The sequence below is a fragment of the Pieris brassicae genome, chromosome 7 (assembly GCF_905147105.1).
Source record: "Pieris brassicae chromosome 7, ilPieBrab1.1, whole genome shotgun sequence".
Taxonomy (NCBI): Eukaryota; Metazoa; Arthropoda; class Insecta; order Lepidoptera; family Pieridae; genus Pieris; species Pieris brassicae.
Window position 1 is genome coordinate 12519753 of NC_059671.1, and position 20853 is coordinate 12540605.

Sequence of the window (20853 nt, forward strand, 5' to 3'; positions counted from 1 at the left end):
TTGTGTTTTAAAAGTTACTTTAAGTCCAGAGAAATAATTTTAATTGTGATATTCTAAATCCAATAATCAAGTATAATAAGAATAAGATTTATAGCATTGGTAATAATAATTTATGACAAGTTAAATAATAAAAATATTTTTTTTTTCAATTTCATAGAAAAGATCTCGCTTGTTAGAGGACTTATGTAAAACTTATATTCATTACGAGTAACATTACAATATCACTGTCCTTAACAAAATCTTAATATATATCTAATTATCTCATTACGGTCATCCTGATTATCGTAAATAAATATAACAATAAATACCAATGCGATATCATAAAGTACCTGGATAAGTGTTTCAATAGCTGGTTTTTGATTATTGTGACCATTTCGAAGTGTCGATAACCCTTCTAATATCGAACTTATTTAGAGAATCTTTGCAAAAAACATATCGAATTGTAATTTATCGTAAAAAATCAAGTTTTTGTACAGTGATTTATTTTCGTTGAAAATTTTTGACGTTTACACTTCACCGTTCGCACCATAGAATAGTCTGACGTTTAATATTTCAGTCGAAATCACAGAATCACAAGACACAGGAGAGCGAATACGCCATGTTTACTGTTTACTATCGTAGCTTAAGGAATATTATATAATAAAGGTGTATAAAAATTGCATTAGTAGAACCACCAAAATAAGTAAAATGCATTAGAGTGAGCAATACCTAATTTATCTTAATAACATGCAAATTTCTTTACGAATTTTCTACAAAATGACATAAAAACTTAAATATGTAAGTCAAATTGCAGTCCCATATGCAGCCTGTGATCCCTTGGTTTGATATAGATATTGATCGATATAGATATATTATATTCACTGGTAATAGCTTTTGTTTGAGGACAGAGCGGTGCTACTGAGTTGTACCATCTTTAACTTTAAATGGTTCTATAGGTATCAGAAAGCGTTCAGCGTCAACTTACATGTGACAAAAAAGTACTGGATTTTGTCGTATGCAAGTAATAGTAAGTCTCTTTTCTCCACCATACCCTTCAATCTATCCAGATTTTATATTATATGATCTACATTTAAGACAACGACAATATTCTTTAACCTGTGATGTTTGTTTTATTGGGAAATATATAGTCTTTTTAGTCTGTGGAAACTATTTAAACTGACGGCGCGGTTCCTATTATTTTGTTTACATGTTGATAGGTCATTATTGATTTTACATACATTCGAAGATGATATTCAACAATGAACATTTTTCATTCGCTAATGTTTTAACAGTATAGTAGTTTTTATATCAATAAGTATACAATTTTGTAAATAAATAAAAACACCTGGACAAAACTTTAGTGAAATGTTGTTTTCCTGGCTGCAAATAACATTAAATCATTGGGGTGCGAAATTCAAACGTTAAAAAAAGAAAATTACATATTCGTATGTTGTCATTGTCAAACTGTTTTTTTAAAGTGTTTCTATGAATTATTATTTCGTAGTGATCGAGAATTTTACAAAATATTATAATTTTTAACATATTTTGAAAATATAATGTGGTAACTATTGTTTGTGATCGGGGTATAGTTTATCTAAAAGTTTGTAATCATTATAAAGTCTAAGTAAGTTAAAAAAATTATAAGCACATTTTAGTTCAGGATCTATTTAGAAGATAATATACTTTAACTCGGCAATCTACTGCAGAAGACAGACTGTAGTAGGTCTGCGTAGAAGTAGTTAACGCGTTCAGTTACGAGTATGAATCGCTTGTTCGCTCACATTTACGATTTATTATTTTTTATTTTTTAGCTTTGACCACATAGACGCACGCTTGGCACTAATGTCGCAGGTTGAATGCAAAGTAGAAAAAATAAGTGAATACATAGACACTCAATATTCTGGAGGTGACACTAACAAAATGAAATTAAAACAGCTTTACCAGGAAGAAAATAACAACGATATCGATGAAATTACTAAAAATTTTGACATGGGATGCATAGTTGATACCGTAAAACGACCGCCAAATATTTGCGTCGAGACATGTGTATACAATTCGGAATCTGAGAATGAAAAATCGGAAGCAAATGATGAAAATGATGATCATTATTCAGATGAGTTTGAAGAGGATAGTGAGGTTGAGGAGATAAAGGTTGTTACAAAGTCTGTCAGCGATAGTTCATGTAAAACACAATTGGATAACAATGAAACAAATAAATCGGTTAAGATGTCGAAGAGTCATACATCTTTTTCAAGCAAACCTCAGTCTATATCTGGCAGATCTTCTGACTATGGGTAAGAATTTAAATTATGTAATAAAGAAGTTTGTTTATTGCTCATAATTAAGCATTACAATGTGTAAGATTTGTTCAGTCAAGTCAGGCTTCCCAGCTCTGCCATAACAAAGTTTGCAGTTCTTGAACTTCAATTCTTCTAATTTTTAACAGTATACGCGACGTGTAACAGGCGTGAGCGTATTAGTGAGTGTGGGAATGAGTACGTCTGTGGGTGCATGTGAGTGAATGAGTGAGTAATGTATGAAATTGAATCAACTACATGTTACGTCTTCCGTCTTAGTACCTTCTCCACTTCTGCGTGTTTTACCCGTTAAATTTTTATTTATATAATTTAGTCTACAATAAATCATAGATGTATCGAAACAAAATTTTGTTTTTTAAATTTAAACTATGATACTAATATCATAGTTAACTAACATTACCTTAGTTTAAGCTATTCACTAGTATTGTACAAAATTAAGTCAACATAATATTACTTCTTAGCCATATTTATTATACAGGTTAGATTGTAATGTAAAGTTGCACTCTTTTGTGAACATAATTGTAGGAAAAAAATATAAATCTATAATTTCGAAAGAGGTCAAAAGCTAAACCAAAGTTACGCTCTTTTTAGTACAAATTTATATCTACATATTAGAGATGGACTTCGGACATATCACGTACATATCCCAATTTAAACTACTAAACAAATTATTTTAAATTCTGTCTTGAGGCTTGAGATCACTTCTCGACAGTCGTGAACGCTAAACGAATTTGTATAGAATTGTAAATCCCCTGATGGAAGAAAGCGTACCGAATATTAAATTAAATTAAATTCTATCACGCAAATCATAGATAAAATACTTTACTTATAAAACAATAAATACCATTTAAAAAATAGAATTTAGAGGTCAATAAGATTAATTTAGTTTTTTGTACGAAAGGGAAAATTAGTTATTTATTGTTAATTAATAAATTGAACCCATGGCACTACAACCTTTTTAGGTCTGGGCCTCAGATTTCTGTTCTGTTTCATGATCATGCAAGTAGGTGATCAGCCTCCTGTGTTTGAAACTCACTGCCGACTTTTTGGGCAAGCTGGCTTCACTATGATTTCCTTACCCTTAGAGCGCACAGTCGGAGATGGAACGACCTCAAGGATGGGAGTCGCTAGTCCACTAGGCCATCACTTTCCACAAATTTAACCTAATCCTATATGTTTATTTCAGCTCAATCTCAGTACCCCAAACCCGTCGAATTAATATGTCCTTCACAAATGAAAGATTACGAGAGATTGAAAGGCACAATCACATTCTCTTGAACAAGATTCTTGGTGCTCGTAATAACAAAAAGTGTGCGGCGAAAGATCCTGCTAAAAAACCTGTACCATCCGCTGCTGTCCATAGAAAACTCAAACAGAGACAAATTGACCATGATAATATGGTAATATAATTTTTTTTTATTGGATTTCCTAATAAACATGGATCGGCAGAGCACCTCTGTAAAACCGACTTTCGATATAACAATTATACCCATAATTGAATACCATTTAAACGCAACTGATGTTATTAGTTTACGTATTAGATTGATATTGGAATACTAGCCTAACTATAAATATCTTATATATACGTAGATCAGTGATGAATATCCATCTTTTCAGATTCTATTAAAAAAAATACAACGAGCCAAATCTTCGGCTTACAGCGTTCGACGTTGATATATCAGCGCGCTTCTGCGCGCAGGCACTTGATACCTCTTCATTGTTGAATATATTTTTACTACTAATTTTATTCAGTACTTTTATTTAATCCCTAAACGTGAAAATTTTTCCATTACTAGCGGACCCCACAGACTTCATTCTGTCAAAAAGATTTGAAATGTGGCAGTGTTTTGTTCTAAAAGTGACAAATATTTAAAAATTGTGTGCCTCATTGATATATTTTCCTATTACTATGTATTCAAATAATTTTGCTCAGATAGGGATATTAAATTAATAATTCAAAAATTAAATGCTTTTTTTAACGCCATGTGTTTGACAGATGTAATGGCGTGAAAACATATGCATTTTATGTCGCATGCCGAAACTAAAATAAAATAAATAATATCGCGAAGCCAACCAAATTAAAAATCAGTACTAATGATCTATAGCTCTCACATTTTTTGACTATTCAATTTGGTCGGGTTCGCGATATTATCACTTATTGTGTTGCGGAACGCAACATTGCTTACACAACAGTGAGTGCTTGCAATTTAATATGAACTTTATTGAATAGCAATAAAATTCAAATTGACTCTACATTTTATTTACAAAACGTTTGTATGGGAAAAAGAAAAGGGGTGTTTTAAGGTTTTCCCGGAAATTATTCGAATTTTTCTCGCCGTAAAAACCAACCTTAGACTTCAACGAACATTTAAAAAAAAGAATTGGTACAATTGTTCCAGGCGTTGTAGAGTTATTACGCTCACCAACACATTTTGCGATTCATTTTTATATTATAGATATAATTGTAGAGGCAGAACAAGAGTACACAATATCTCGGAATTTAAGAAATAATCTTTCAACAATGTTATTTCCCATTAGGCCCTCCTTATTAAAAACGACAACTACGTGTGAAATATAAATGAAGTAAAGCTCGTTGCATCGTCGGCTTGCATTGCCTTGTCGAATAAAAATAAAAGATTTGCTTGAATTAATAAGCGGTGGTGAGACCAATTCTTCTCGAGCTTTGCCTACACGTGTAATAGAAATTTCCGATCAGTTTTTTCTGCCAAACGTAATCCATCTAATAATATTCCTTTTCCTCCATGGAGAATGTATGGATGCTGTAATTATAAGAAAGGACTACTGAGAGTCTATGCTGCGGACATGTCTAATGAAAATTTAGATATCCTCAATGAAGTTGAGACACGATTTAGAATCATCTATAAATTCCTATATAAATGTGCTACAATATGATCTTCTTTTTTATTCCGTAGATAAATTTAGAGATAAGGCTTGCAATTCCATGTCTAGTTCACTTAATTGCCTTAATGTCTTATTTAAAGTTAAAAGTTCTGTAATTGTCACTTCTATCATTTCCAGAATGCGTTTAGGTCATATATACCTCACCATTCCTCATCATCCTCGCATTGTTGATAGTAATATTTGTAAGTGCGGAGAAGCTATTCTAGACCTCTACCACATTTTCTTTTCTTATTCCTAATATGACTGCACCTCCTTTCTGAACTTCTTACAATTAATACATGTTCCGTTTCCGACTAAAATCTCCTGCCTTTTGCTTTATCTTTTATTTTATTGTAATGTGTTATCTTCTTTCATAGTCTATGATAATATTAAGATTTTATATGTTTATGTCCATATTTTGTTTTTAACTATGTTATCCCTTTGTTTCCATTTGATGTCTTTGTTTATTATTTCTCGCGTGTAGTTTCCCTACCTTTTACTTGAAACTGGCATAAAATTAAAATTATTTCCATATAAAAAAAATCAGACTTTTGTTTTTGTGAGATTGTTGTAGTTTTTTGTTGATTAATAATCATATCGTAATCATTCGTACAATTGTCGAATATGAGTTCCTACTATTATTTTTTTTGTAAATAGGAATTAAATTTAGAAATGTGGTTTATTAGTAAATCTATTAAAGCTCTGAATATATTTAAATAGTAACATCAGCTCTATAATATATTCAAAATAATTCGAGGCTAAAATTTGCGATCACCTTTTAAACGCCTGTTTATAAAAGCCTAGCAATAAAACTCAGTACAATATTGCTTTCTTTACGGGTGTCGATTTGGTTAAAGGCTTTAGTTGTTATTTACCAAAAATCCCTTAAGAAATCACCTTATCTTACATCTTATTTTCTCCCACTAATATTTAGATTTTGCTAATTGTCCGCTAAATCACCATTAGATAGGTGTTTTTTTACACTTCGGTATGAATATTTTCAAGAATCATTTTCGCAAATTTTATCGTTTATTTTGTCAAAAACATGAACTATTTAATCAAGTTTATGGCATGTATGCATGCATGGCATGTATGAATGCATGGCGAACAAGGAACATAGTACATTGATTACGCTGGACTTACGTCTAACAATATTACACTAGGCAACAACGTACACATTTTCTGTCAATTTGAATGTTCCATAATGATGAATGGTCAGTCAATCTTTTAATATAAAGGCACACACAATATAAAACTCATGTCAGAAGAAATTTAGAAAGTAACTATACTACTGGTAAAATATGTAGAATGTTGGTCCAGCAAAGGGGATCTCCCTCGAGGCCCTCCTTTACCACTTGTTTAACATTCGCAGACATAAAAATAATAAATCTAAATGTTAGAGTTAAACGGGCTGTATCGATGATAAACGGAATATTCCAAGCAGTCCCGCTTTTAGAAAGAGGTTGCAGTAACACAGAGAAGTGTAAAAAAGAAATAAAATTGGAGTAACTTGATATATATACGACACTACAACAATCACAGTGTTGGGTAGGAGATAGATAATCTGTGTTGGTAAGATGTAATAAAAAATTACAGATAGAGATAAATGTAAATAAAAAGGTCATATGTACGTCAATGAATCAGTATTTTTCCAATCTTTTGTTTAGCATAGCGGCGATACGGCGAATTAAAAATGACTATAAAACCCGTAAATACGTTAACGATTTACGTACTATTGTCGTCATTATCACGCATACGTAAACCATTTACGTCTTCTATTGTTTGTATTCTTAAAGAAAAACAGTTTACCTTAACTACATAAAATTAAATAAAGTAACTCATATTAGTTGTCATGGCGCTGGTAAGATTACCGGCGTAAATGCATAATGGCTTCTTTACAATGAAACGGATATAATTCAAATATAATACAAATAAGTTACTTCAATGGTCTTTCATAATTTTAATCCTTTGTTGACTACAGACTTTGGGTAAGATTCAGTGTCGTAGCAATTATCTCGCGTAGACTAGAGTTGAATTAATATTGATAGAGTTGAATATAGAAGCTTATTAACTCCATTTAATTCATTTACGATACTTGAGTATAGTTATACTAACGTAAACGAACGTAACGAAAAGTATACACTTTTCGTTCAAATTTCATACTGATTTCACATTTTATAGATTCACGGAAGTTCTCTCAAGATTGTTTCCCCTTCTATTATGTGGGTCGGACATAATGCTATTTTTACCAGATATCATAAAAACTAAAAAATTTACAAAACGATGTGTATTTTTTTGTGTATTATTTATTTATTAAATTACACCACATCATATATATTGTATTTTACATAGTATGAGTTACAATCTATTTTAAATACATGACAATTACGGTAGAAATAAATTTTACAAATAAAAAAATATTACACTTCCAATTCTAGTTCTTACAAGTTTTGTTTTTGCTTAACTTGTATTCTAACTTGGCTTGCATGTACTTTCCATTCGCATTTATATATAAAAGTAGTGAAATATGGTTGTTAGTATGTACATTCTGAGCCATTATCACCTCTGCTGGAATCCTTTTTGCTTGTGTATTCAACTCGCAGTCCAGCGTCAACTAGACCACATTCCCTTTGCTTTCGCAGTTTAATAGTTTTCAGGACTTTGCGCCGGCATTTTTGTGAAGCGTATAAACGTAAGAATAATGGATAGCAAAAGGTTTTCTGTTAATTTTATAAAACATATCTTAATTGTATAAAAGTTGTACATAAATAAATGTCAACCATATTTCTATGAACTAATTTCAATATTAATTAGGGGTTGGTCTTATTCCTTGAAATTGTGAGGGTGTGTAAATATTTCGTCATAGGCAGTAAATATTTCTAGTTAGTCTATGTTCGTCCCAGCGGGATACGCCCACAGATCACGTCATATAAATAATGTCATGATATTGTTTAAATCAATTCCTGTTTATGGCTTTTATTTGTGCCAACTGGGTAAAAGGTACTACGCCAGTGTCGTGTAGATGGAGAAGGCACGAAGGAGATTGATCCGTGAAAATAATGATTAAGTTAATTTTGAATATGCACGTAAAAAATAGTTGAAATTCAGTTGTTAGTTTTAACCACCACCAGTATAATACTCGAAATAGATCTGTACGACCAACCAGGCTCCAGAAGATAAACCACTCCTTATATGGAAATTTTATACGTCTTTACAACAAACTCCCAAGGGAAATTAGAGAATTATCACTAAATAAACTCAAAGCCCTCGTTAAACGTAAATTAATCAATAAAAAATTCAATCAATAGCGCTACAACCTTTTTAGGTCTGGGCCTCAGATTTCTGTATCTGTTTCATGATCATTTGCTAATCTAATAGGCAAGTAAGCCTTCTGAGCCTTAATCAATAAAGCTTTTTATAAATTTGACGTCTACTTAAATTATCCTAATCCTTGGGATTGATTTGCTCCAGTTCAAACAATTTGTATGACTCAATACTTGGCGATTTAAAAGTGTGGCGGAGAGTTTCTTGCCAGTTCTTCTTGCCCGCTCTACGTCCTTGACTGGAGAACTCGTAGTAAATGTAAATTTATAATTAATTTAACTTCTTTTTGACGTTCATAAGTGTGCTTGTTTACCTATATGAATAAAGATATTCTGACGTTGAGTTTAAGACAGCACAGACACCACAATTATGAGTAACAACATTATTAAATACTATTTCCTATTTATGAATATATATATATATATTACACTTTAATTATATATTTACATAAAAATCTACTATATGGACTAAACACAAACATTAACAAACATTTAACACTTAAAATTGATATTGTTAATATTTCTTCTTTAGCTTCTGTAATATTGGAGTTTAGTTGTCAATCTTTCAGATCTTGCCTAGTGTCAGATTCATTTACCTCGCGCCAATAACAAGATTGCCGTATCATTTATCAAAATTGGACAGGTGAGCGATAAATATTTGGTCCAAACATCAATTTAATCTTCCTTAGTTAATAAATAACCTTAAACAACTAATACATTTAATAGTGAAATAACAAATTCCGAATGTAGCACTTTTGTAGGTCGAAAAACAATTCCATATTCATATCTTCAGTCTGTAAACAATAAACAGAAAATCCATTAATTCAATACATTATCATGTTTATACACGTATAATAAACTGTTTGGCCTCGTGAACGTGACTCTCCTGCGATCGAAGGTTTCAACACCGGCTGTGCACCTCGACGGCGTGTATCAGGCACAAAAGGCTGGATGGAATCACCAACTTTGGCTATCAGCCGCCTCCCTACCGGACTACTACCTTAATTGTTAGCGAAAATAAGTTTTTAACATTAATTTTTGTGATTCACAAATTATTAACAGCGCCCGTTTTCGTATGCACGTTTTTTTGGAAGTTCTAGAGGAAGAACCCTGAATGGAGTAACGGAATTTAGCGTACGTACTAAATGTATTCGTAATACCAAAGACTTTTTAATTACCACTTTAAACGGCTTTGGTATTAGGTAAAAGGGGGGTGGGAGATCCCCAGTACCAACTCCGTCCTCTTGACCGTATTCAACGAAGAGCGCTTCGAATAGTCGTCTGTCTCTGTCTGCCTACTAAAATGTTTGCGAACCATTTCGACATAGAGTCCTTCGAGAAAAGAGTATACCAATTCTTTAAAGACCGGCGCATTCCCTCTGTCATTGAAAGAGTCGATGGGCGGTATCACGAGACATCAGGTCCTGCCCGTCTGCCCCCTGTTCTGTAAAAAAGAAATTCGAATTAAGAATTAAACAAAAAATTGCCATTCTTTAGTCGATCGAAATATACTAATATATTCATAATATCCTTGAATTTTCCACACCTGTGGAATACACGTGCCATAATTATTAACGTCCAAGCGATAAAGTTTATAATTAGATTTTTAATACCACTTTCTATTTATCGATGGATGTTCGTAAATGGATGGATGTTGATATTTATTTATAACTTATACATATAAAATACTTTTTACAATGAATATAGCGATTTTAACTTATCTATATGAGGGACTTACTTGACTTAATATCCTTTAACTCCTAGATGGGGCAGAGGACGTCCATGGTGAGTCTCCATCGCGCTCTTGGCTCTGTAACTGTACGGCGCCAGGTTTGCCTGTTCGCTTGCCTTTTTTTGTTTAAAAAAATTGCGGGTTCCAATCAATTGGGAATATGATTGGGATCCAATCGGAGTGGATACACTCATAGGCCATATCCATTTGCGTTGCTCGATCTCCTGGCTTACTCAGTGTTTCTCGGCAGCGCTCCCAAAGTTGCTCGTTACAGATCTTTTCACCCCAGAATACGGCGAAGTCAGCGGTATAACTACATGAGGAAGCTGTTGGTGATGATTATAGTTTTGAAAGATGTGAAAAGTAGTACTGAAAAGTATAATCTTTAAAAGATTAAACTCTAATTAAACCTAATTTTTATTAGTTAGATCAATTTGATTTTAGTTAGATGTATAATATTAATGTTATGCGCTATGTATGGGATTTAAGTTAAATTTAATGTTTATGTGTATTTGGTTAGTTATAAACATTCTTTTAATCCACAGTCCACTGGCTTAGTCAAATAAGTAACTTTTGTGTTGAGTCATTAAAATAACTTTTCCTGAGTCAATTTTCGCTTGGGGCACGATTTGGCTGGTTCGGGTATTGTGATGAGCGCTTCCGATTCTCGTACATCCACTTTTCATCACAGGTAATGATTAGATTTAAAATCCCATCATTATTGTGCCGGTTGAGTAATGACTAATGACCAGTCGACGCATAATTGCTGCTTTGCTTCACTCAATTCGTGAGGTTTCAAACCTCACCTTCTCAATTTGTTTCAAGTGGATTGATATAGTATTATCACTAGCATCACAGCCTGTAGCTTACTCAGATGTAGTTTGCGATGGATAGGTTTCCACACTTACCTTCAATTCTTCGTTGTCAACTTTTGTCTCAGGGCGAAATATCCAGAACGAAAACGTTGGAATCAAAAACGCACTGTGTTTTCTTTCGCGACTCTACCGACATACACAGCATTAATCCTTCGAGCCGCTTCTGCAGCACTGGTGTCACGGTGGAACTCGTATTCGTAAATAACGCGGTATTTCATTTTTTGTAAATAAGAGTGATGCCATTAAAAAAAAATAAAGCGGGAAAATGAAATGTGTCATGGTTTGCGAAAAAGAAAATGCACTAGTAAATAGCTGTAAAAAGATAGATAAGATATTTGTGGTCAAAATGGCCAGTACGGCAAAACGTCAATTTAAGTACCTAATATTTAAAAGGAATGAACGTCTGAACGTTCTAGTAGATTCTCATTCAGTTTGGATTTTATGTCAGTTTATAATTTAATTAATATTCTAAGGCCAATGCCCGGATACTAAGAACAATAATTAAGGCTGAATTACTTTTATCAGCATAAACGTTATATTTTTTGTTGGATAACTTTGAAATCGACAGTAATAATTTGTTCTTTCTTAGACAATGTAATTCGAAATTTAAACAAATTATTGTCTAAAGGGCCAGAACCTGTTGCACAAATCCCGTTAACAAAGTCGTTCCGCCTACTGGAAGCGGTATCAGTAGCGATATTGTGTATCCTATGTAATTAATATTATATATTTTATTTTAATTTCAACATTATCGTATCGACTTAGTACTGTAAGTTATGTATTTTTGTGAATAAATAAAACTTCTTCCCTGATGTGAACTTGTTAAGGATGCTTGGAAAAATGCTTCAATTAAATTTCTGTAGCAGTCAGGAACCTTTATGTTTCGTCTATTTATTATCGCTACTGATACATTTACAATAACGACCTCCATCGGGACCTTAATCTATAGGACGTCACTACATTTAAGAAGAATTAAAAAGATTGCTGGAGCCCACGAAGAAAGGTTCGACCATCACGTGAATGTCAAGTATTCAACTTCTTAACCCCACGGGCCTAGTGAATTAGTGTTACTGCACTGTAAGAAGTGTTATACTACACTTTCATAAATATGCTTATTAGTCTTAAGTAAGGATAGATCGTAATGTTTCATAATGTCTCAGTGAAGACTCGTGTATGAAAAAAAACTCAATAAAAACGTGACAGCAGCTTCATAACTAATTAATTATCAGCGTTCTGACCTCTGTATCCTTTAAATTACACGCCCATTTAAATGTAATATATGTAGATGCTATCTGCATTTCCGGATACGGGTTTTGGAAAATCGCCAAACCTCGCGAAAATGAGTTTCCATGAAATCAATGTTTTCAGTAAATCTGTTTTGATGAGTGCTTCGCTAAGTAATTTAAAATTAGGGTTTTACAAATATTTTTTGGCACAGAATATCACTTGGTATAAATGTTACGGGACACATTTGTGTCCTATAGAAGAACGTTTCAGAATCTTTCAATGAAGACGTAGAATTTGATTTATTTAAGAATAGATCATATGCAGCATGCTCTACTGGTCTTATATCCTCTTGGTGCAGGACCGGATTAATAGATCAGGAGGCCTCGGACTAACAATAATTGATTGTACATTCCACTTGGTTTAAGTATTTGACAAAAGTATATCAAAAGAAAAGCTGTTTATTAGTGTTTACTAGTCGGAATTTAACACTTTTTTTCCGAAGTCTATTGTGGGGTCCCTTCTTTTGTGGCCCTAAATTCGGCCCTGCCTTGGTGGTGCAAAGGAAGTCCACAGTGTTTCGCCATCGCGTTCTGTCTTGAGCTAATCGTTTTTCTGACTATGCCAACCCCATGGCTCGTGCTTCTGCCGTAACTGGCCGTCGCCAGGGTTGTTTAGGGCAGCCTTGGGGGAGTCTCATCTAGCATGCTCGACTAGAGCTTGTTAAGAATGTATGAGAAATGTGGAGCAGGGAATAAATTTAACTTTTTGTAACTTTTTTACCTTGGCTGCTACTATTTTGGTATTTAATCTACGTACTTACTAAATGAAACGTTCCCATGTACTTTAAATATCTTAGATGGCACCATATGTACCTAATAATATTATTTGTATATGACACTAATTATTATGACTATAATAATTGATATTTTCTACCTCACCAAAGAGGATGTAAAGAAATTTTTGAAGAGGCGGGAAGACTTTGACTTTGTACTAAACAAAGTAACAATTTAGTTATTTCTATGAAATATCAAGTACGACTTGTCGTTTGTTTAATGTTAAATTTTATATACTTACTTATGTTTTCCGATTCAAATGTTGTATATTATCTACGTATTCTATTTTATACTATGTAAGTTAGTTGTAAGATTACTAATAAATCATTAAATAGACATCATTCTATAATATCAAATAATAACAAAAACAACTACACTTGGCAAGCCCTGTTTTATTTCGGGTTAAACTTTTTCAGAGATGATTTCAGCGAGGCCATCGGCGCCCGCGCAATTCAAAATAATGATCAATTCGTAGTAAACTGTGTTTACATTTATCTTGTTTTACAGGAATTTTTATGGACTTTATGATAATAAGGAAAACGTGTTTAATACGATATATTAAGTGGATTATTATGTACTTCATTTAACGTTTACGCATTATTTCATATTTACAATATTCGGGAAAAATATTTTATTTCGGTGAACAAAACGGTCCAGTTCCAAACCGGCCATGTGGCCGTGGATCCTCAGGCCTGGTCATTGAAGTCGTGACCTCCTCCTGGTCAAGGTCTTGTCAGGTCAGGAGGCAAACGGTCTGGCGGCTCACCTTATGTTAAATGATACTCTCAATGCCAAAGGGCTCGGAAGTCCCTCCGTACTTTTAAGAATTGGTACGCTCTCTTCTTGAAGGACCCTAAGGCAGCTTTCACATAGTGTTGGTATGGGGTCTCAAAAACCCTCAGTTGTGGAACGTCCGCCGTCGAGGTGATACGGGTGGAATTTCGTATTCTGCCTCAACGTCCGATGATGAAACTCATCTGCAGGTGCTCCGAACAACTCCATTGAACTCTCTCCGTGGTAAATGCGTGGTTTTAGCTTGAGCACAATACTGTTATTTAAAAGCATATCCTTACGTGTATATGTAATATAAGTCAATTGCGCAAATATTTTAAAACAGTTTGATAATTACTTTATGAACAATAGCTATTCAATTAGCGTTTGAAGGTCGCGGAATGTTTTATCCTTTAAATGATGAAACATTTAAAACAAAGAGCTCACCCGTGTTTTTATTATTAAAGCCAGTGGCATTAGAACCTTTTTAAGTCTCAACTTCAGATTTCTGTATTTGTGTCATTATCATTTGTCAATATAGTTAGTAGGTGATCAGCCTCTTGTGACTAACACACTTTTTGGGACTAAGGCAAGGCGGTTTCCGGATGTTTTCCTTCGCCGTTCGAGCGAATGCGCACATAGACAGACACAGAAACAGTGCATTGGTGCACAGCCGGGGATCTAACCTACGAAATGAGGGATGAGAGTCCCAAGCTGAAGCCACTAGGCCAATTTTATTATTAACCGAGATGAAATGGCCTGTTTGACCTAAATGTACGATATTGATTGCATGATATTTGTGTGTGATCTAAATGTATGTAACTAACGAAAGAGACTAAAATTCATTATAAGATGATTTTAAACATTGCATTAGGAAACAATCCAAGTTTTTTTTTAATGTTTAAAGAACTCATTACAAAATTATATTTTATTTACATGAGAAACATTATATATATACGAGCGAGATACACGTACAAATTTCAGTCTAGTAGATTCACTGTGACATGTATTTTTAATGCCCTTTCGAATTTGTTAAACGCGCTAAGAATTATATTTATTTATGTATAGCCTTATATCTGGAATACAAAATATATACATTATAACTATTGTTTTTCTTAATCTACGACAACAGATTCTGTGTGCCTACGGGCAAAGGCCTCCCCCAATGTCCTCCAATTTTCTTTATTGTACGCTAATTTCGTCCAGATCTTTCTTTCATCGGCCCATCTTTTAAATGGCCTATCTCTTTTTCTTTAATGGCCTCTTGATTGCCATAGTGTTACAATTTTGCTTCATCTATCTGCTCCTCTTATGGTATGTCCAGCCCATTTTAGTTGTTTTATTTTATATGTAACGTCAGCAAACCCTGTTGTATCTCTTAAATTCTTGTTACTTAAATTAATTACTTAATTTTAGTAAGGCACATAAAAGCTTGTGAAATACTGGTTTAACTACTAGGCAGACTGCTCATGTCTTTTTATCCAAAGCAATTGTGTCAAAACATATTGTGAAGTGTATTCTTATTAATTGTGTACAATCTGTATAAATAACAAGGTTAATACGTGATAAGGATGATAGGTTCATTGAAGTTTTATCATAGCTTCAACAAAAAGGTGCGTGCTAGCGCGCAAAAGATTATATTAATAATTCATATAGAATTTATAATTGTAAACCTCGCTACCTATAACGTTATTAATATAAAATATCATATATTTATCGTTTACTAAAAAAGTTATTAAGTTGACACCTGGTTACCGGTGACCTCAGAGCTGGTGATTTCCTCGCACAACGAATAAGAATCGCAATACAGCGAGGAAATGCTGCCACAGGGACCGAGCTTTTTAAATATTGTTTAAATTTTCATTTTATTAATTTTTAATTATGTTTATTATTATTATGTAGGTTAAGAAAAAATGCAAATTCTGCATATTTCATTGTTATGTTTAGGTAACACTACTAACTGACGTGAGACTTATCCTAAATTATCGTGATTTATGTGTCCTTTTACTTTTTATTTTGAATGTATCATCTTTTTAGTTTAGTTTGTTTTTTTTTTGTTCCTGTTTAATTTTGTCTTAATAACTGTGTATAACGTGTATTTTTGCATTTCTTATGTAATTTAATATATATTTTTTCTTTACTCACAGTGATTGCCTGGAACAGATCGCTCGAAAGCGATAAGGCCGCCAGTTGCCCTCCTTTTGATTTAATTATTTTTATTTTTTTATATTGTAATGTAACGAAGTGTTAATAAATAAATAAATAGTTAATAAGAGATTTGTCAGTAACGAATAAATTCAAAAGATTTTGTAAATATACACTATTTGAATGCAAAAATGCTTTAAAGACTATAATGGAAAGGACCAAGACCCACTTAAAATGGACAGAAGAATTAGAAGCAATAGGACCAACCGAATGGAAAAAGAAAGCCATGGAAAATATAGATTAGATAAGTTAACGACACGAAAAAAAAATGTGTATAACAAATCTAAGTTAATCAGCTTTTGATAAGAGATAAGATTGCAACATTTTACCTGACTGTTTCAATCAAATAAATGTCCACGCTATTATCAAGTGTGTTCCTATGTGAACCTATGTTCTTTAAACCTTCCCGCCATTTTGCGTTTTGCGTCTGTAATCTTTAGTCATCTGTTGGTTCTATCATTATCTATGACATGTTTTAATTAGTGCGAAAACGTAACAAAATGATGATTCCCTTAACAATTAAACAATTACTTAGTGCGAGTTTAGCTGTCATTATTGATTTAAAATATTAAAAATTAAAAACAAGAAGTGATTTTGTAATCTTGAAAATATAGTTAGAGTTGGTAATACTCGCTTTGAATATAGACTATTGTATTTAGGACATACTAATTTTCCTTTGGTAAATTGTCAACAGGAAAACTCGGGGAAATCCAATTCTTTTGAATTTACGCCCGTATACCTGTTTAAAAATGTGTCATTGTGTGTCATATATTCCTCAAAATTTAGTGTATTATATAATACCTATAACAGACTATTAGGCTCCCGATTAAGCAGATCGGTGGCCGAGAAGCAGCAGGAGAGTGTCAAATCTCCGCATTTCTAAAAAGGGACTTTATTTGATCAAACTAGCTTGGCGTCTCCCACCAAACCCGGGCGCGACAATTACTCCGGAAATATGTTCATATTTATGGGTGAGTCGGAGCCTGCTGGCCGAAGAGACCCGAGTCACCTCCTGTGTTATTCTTCTTACTGACATATTTGACAATCCTGTGGCAGTATTACTTATACGTTAGATTAACAAGTCAATGCTGGCCTAAACTTGAAACATGGGAAGATAATTGCCACGATTTGTAAATTGTTATTAATACCTACAACTTTATAAAAAATACAATTTGGTAATATACAATGCAATTTGTTTCAATTTAATCTAATAACGTATTGATAACAGAGCGATAGAATAAAAATTATCAAATCTTGACCTAATTACTATTTAACTTAATATACATGGAGGCAATAATATAAATTATGATTAGAAAATCCATAACATTGTTTACAATCTGGAAATATTATTTTGCAAAACTATTATCGATGTATTAGATGTTTATTTATTTGTTACTTACGTTTCAATTAATACAACCAATAGACATAATGTTTTTTTTCCGTCATTGATTAAAATTATCAATAAAAGGGGATAAATGTATTAGAACGCCTACAGGGAATGCAAATAATAAAAATTAAATTCACAATGGCTGTCTGTTATATCGTTATTATGTAAGGGGCTATAGAATACCGACCTTTTGAGACCTTTGATATTTTACACCCTCTCCCTGTAAGGTCACCGGGTCACAGGGAAAGGTCCCGCCAACCGTCGCGCCTCGGACATCAAACCCATTCTCTCGTAATAATAAATTAATACTGTATATAATTTACATACATTGAATTTATTTAACGAATATACACGAATTTTGACTCATAGGAGAAAAGAGATACATTTATTTGGCTAAGAAAACCAAGCTAAGCTATCGCGGAATATGCTTGAGTATTCGGAATGTCCATAGCGTCAATTCACCTGCATCATTACCACACCCTTACTTTCACACACACACATAACACAGCCGAATTAGGTATTACTTAGTTAAATGTATTAAGTATTTTTTTAGATTTTTTCCTTTTGTAAATGTTTGAACCTTGTTGTGTATATCATGTATCATTGACTATAGCATAATTGTTTTTTTGTTATATATAATTTATATTAGCTGTTGGATTAGGCAATATTTTTTCCTTTTGTAAATGTTTGAACCTTGTTGTGTATATTATGTATCATTGACTATATCTTTAGTATAATTCTTTTTTGTTATATATAATTTATATTAGCTGTCGGATTAGGAAATAAATAAAAAAAAATATTTTGTTTTTTTTTATTCATACAATTATATGTATTTCGTGATCATTTGTTTTTGTTTATTTCTAGTAGGCAAAAGTACACTGTCGCCTTTTTGCATCTAGTGTATTTTTCCTCACGACTTTTTTCTTCACCGAGCGAGTGTTAAATGCACACATAGAAAGTACGACCCCTAACCAACAGCTCTTATAGAAAATTCAATATAAGTGAAAATAAATAATATATATTTACTATTCGTTTAAGAAAAATACGAAATTGAAATATGGTTTGGACGTTTGTTTTTTTAGAAATTAAAATTCCCTTATAATGAGTTTTAATGCAAATTAAATTAATTGCATTGAGGACAAGATTGCATTCAGTGAGTGAAGGTCGGTGTCTCGTTACGATAAATCCACTTAAAGTATTATAGCATGGTCACGCAAGGTAGGCTTGTGCAACTTACGATACAATAATAATAATAATAATAATACAGCCTTTATATTCCGAAACCCTGTGATCTGTGATTTAATATATTTTCAAAACAGTATATCTCGGAGTTCCGTGTGCCTCTTGGCAAAAGCTTCCTCTAACCCTTTCCACTTTTCTCCATCCTTTGCGAATCTTAGTATCATCTAATCTCTCTGTTAGTTTGAGTTCTTCCTCCCATCTGTTGCGTTTCCGGCCTCGGGTTTTTCGTAAAACACGTTTAAAAAATGTCTGGTGTAAATGGTTTTATTACCTTATATTAGGGTTTATGGAATAGGAGACTTGCTGAGGCTAAATTTGATCCACATACATCTTTTTGACCTTATAGTGAACTTTATAATAAACTGCAACCTCGGGTGAGGCAGAGAACGAACAAATATTGAATTTGAATCGATCCTGCTAACCAGACAGTTCCTTTACGAAACTGCTAGGTCATGATGTCTTCATACTATATAGTCATACATATGAGTTCTTAAGGGAAAACATACCTCACCGCCAGCAGTCATCACAACTTTTATGAATGTCAATTCGTAATTTTGCGGTTCATATAAAATCAATTGTAAAATAAGTCTATAACGTATATATTCATTAATTATGGATTATGGTGCATATTTCATGACGTTGACAACGTATCTGAATTTAGATGATACTCTTCTTTTCATAGGAAAATAAACTTAAAAATATATTGTTCCTTATTGATATCCATCTATATAAAAAGATGATACCAAGACCGTCCAAGCAAGTCTGACTATATTTATTTTCGAGAATTGTAAAATACTTCCCAATTCAAATCTATGAGTAAGCAGGACTTAAAACTATTTAATCAAACTAGTTAAACTGTCATTTATATGAATTTAGCTCCCCATATGAAAATAAACCGAACAAATGTATTGTACTACATCAGAAGGAAAATTCAATATTCCCGGTCAGCAGATGAAAACATAATGTAGGTCAGGGATTGTTGACGTCAATGCTGTTTTTCGTTATTCTATTCACCGTATCTTCATTGCACCTGGAAACTATTTAAATATATTAATTTTACTATATTCTTCAGACCTTTACGACTCTGTTATAAGGGTTATTTAAGGATTAAGGATTATTACTATGTTAATCTATAGTTGCTTAACTATGGTCTAATAGTTTGTATTGAGTTTATCCCGGTCGCTATTCAAACATCTCCGTGCATGTAAAGTCAGTCAGTCTCCTGCGCCTGACCTCGTATTATAAGTAATCTTACAGCTACACATATTACAAAAGAAAACACAGACAATAAACAAAGCCAAAACAGATTACATTGACAAACAAAATGTACTCAACAACAATAACAATAATAAGTCAATTAAGTAAATTAATACATTAAAAAAAACGGAAATTAAACAGTAAACAAACTACTACATATTTATTTTATTTATTTACACTTAGTTACCATAATATACAAAATTATACATATAAAAACATTTCTTTACAACACATAATATTGTAAAGAAAAAGAAATTGTTATTCGTACTAAGTAAAGTCAAAAAAGTGAATATAACCGACTTAAAACGAGAATACTCACGATTCAACGATTTTTATTGAATCTTTACCATTACAGTCCGCATATATATTCTGCGACACTTATTAGAGTCCACAGGCTGGAAATGTAATTCCCATGTAACAATACAATACATTTTTGACGTACGGGAGTCAGACTTCTCCGCTAACTTTCCGAATTAGTTTCGCATTCAACTTTCACTTTAATACTGCTACATGTATTGTTCTTTATACTATTTGTTACATAATATTTTGTAACCGTTGAATGTAAATAAGCTAAGAACAAAAACTGTCGCGCAAGTTCAGACGCCACAGACGATAATTGACATGCAGATTAGATGGTAAAATTCAAATTAAATGCAACGATATACAAGCCTTTGTAAATACCTAAAGGTCCATTGTAATAAGAATAATAATTAGGCCTCATTTATTCCTTGAAACATCCATTCATCTTTACCACAACTTAAAATTTTATACAGAAATAATTATATATTTTTTGTTCTCCAACT

General features: G+C 32.7%; 2 protein-coding genes across 3 annotated transcripts in view; one reads left to right on the forward strand and one right to left on the reverse strand.

Annotated features, from left to right (window-relative positions):
• The window catches only part of LOC123711642 (UHRF1-binding protein 1-like), a 40595-nt gene extending 40081 nt beyond the window's left edge, over nucleotides 1-514 (reverse strand). For both annotated transcript variants that reach the window (XM_045664291.1, XM_045664290.1), the window contains exon 1: nucleotides 330-514. In XM_045664291.1, coding sequence (XP_045520247.1) covers nucleotides 330-373 — 44 coding nt within the window. In that variant the 5' untranslated portion in view covers nucleotides 374-514. The remainder of the gene's footprint in view (nucleotides 1-329) is intronic.
• An 802-nt stretch (nucleotides 515-1316) lies between these two features.
• Nucleotides 1317-4044, forward strand: LOC123711901. The gene is made up of 4 exons (XM_045664756.1): nucleotides 1317-1603; nucleotides 1791-2273; nucleotides 3484-3697; nucleotides 3915-4044. The coding sequence occupies exons 2-4, from the start codon at nucleotides 1822-1824 to the stop codon at nucleotides 3969-3971; spliced, it is 723 nt and encodes a 240-aa protein (XP_045520712.1). The 5' UTR covers nucleotides 1317-1603; nucleotides 1791-1821; the 3' UTR covers nucleotides 3972-4044.
• The last annotated feature ends 16809 nt before the right edge of the window (nucleotides 4045-20853 follow it).

What these genes read in the sequence shown, in the direction of transcription:
- LOC123711901 (XM_045664756.1), top strand. Translation starts at nt 1,822, where the DNA reads ATGTCGCAGGTTGAATGCAAAGTAGAAAAAATAAGTGAATACATAGAC. An exon ending in GGCAGATCTTCTGACTATGG is followed by an intron (nt 2,274 to 3,483) that starts GTAAGAATTTAA and finishes TGTTTATTTCAG; the next exon opens with CTCAATCTCAGTACCCCAAA. An exon ending in AAATTGACCATGATAATATG is followed by an intron (nt 3,698 to 3,914) that starts GTAATATAATTT and finishes CCATCTTTTCAG; the next exon opens with ATTCTATTAAAAAAAATACA.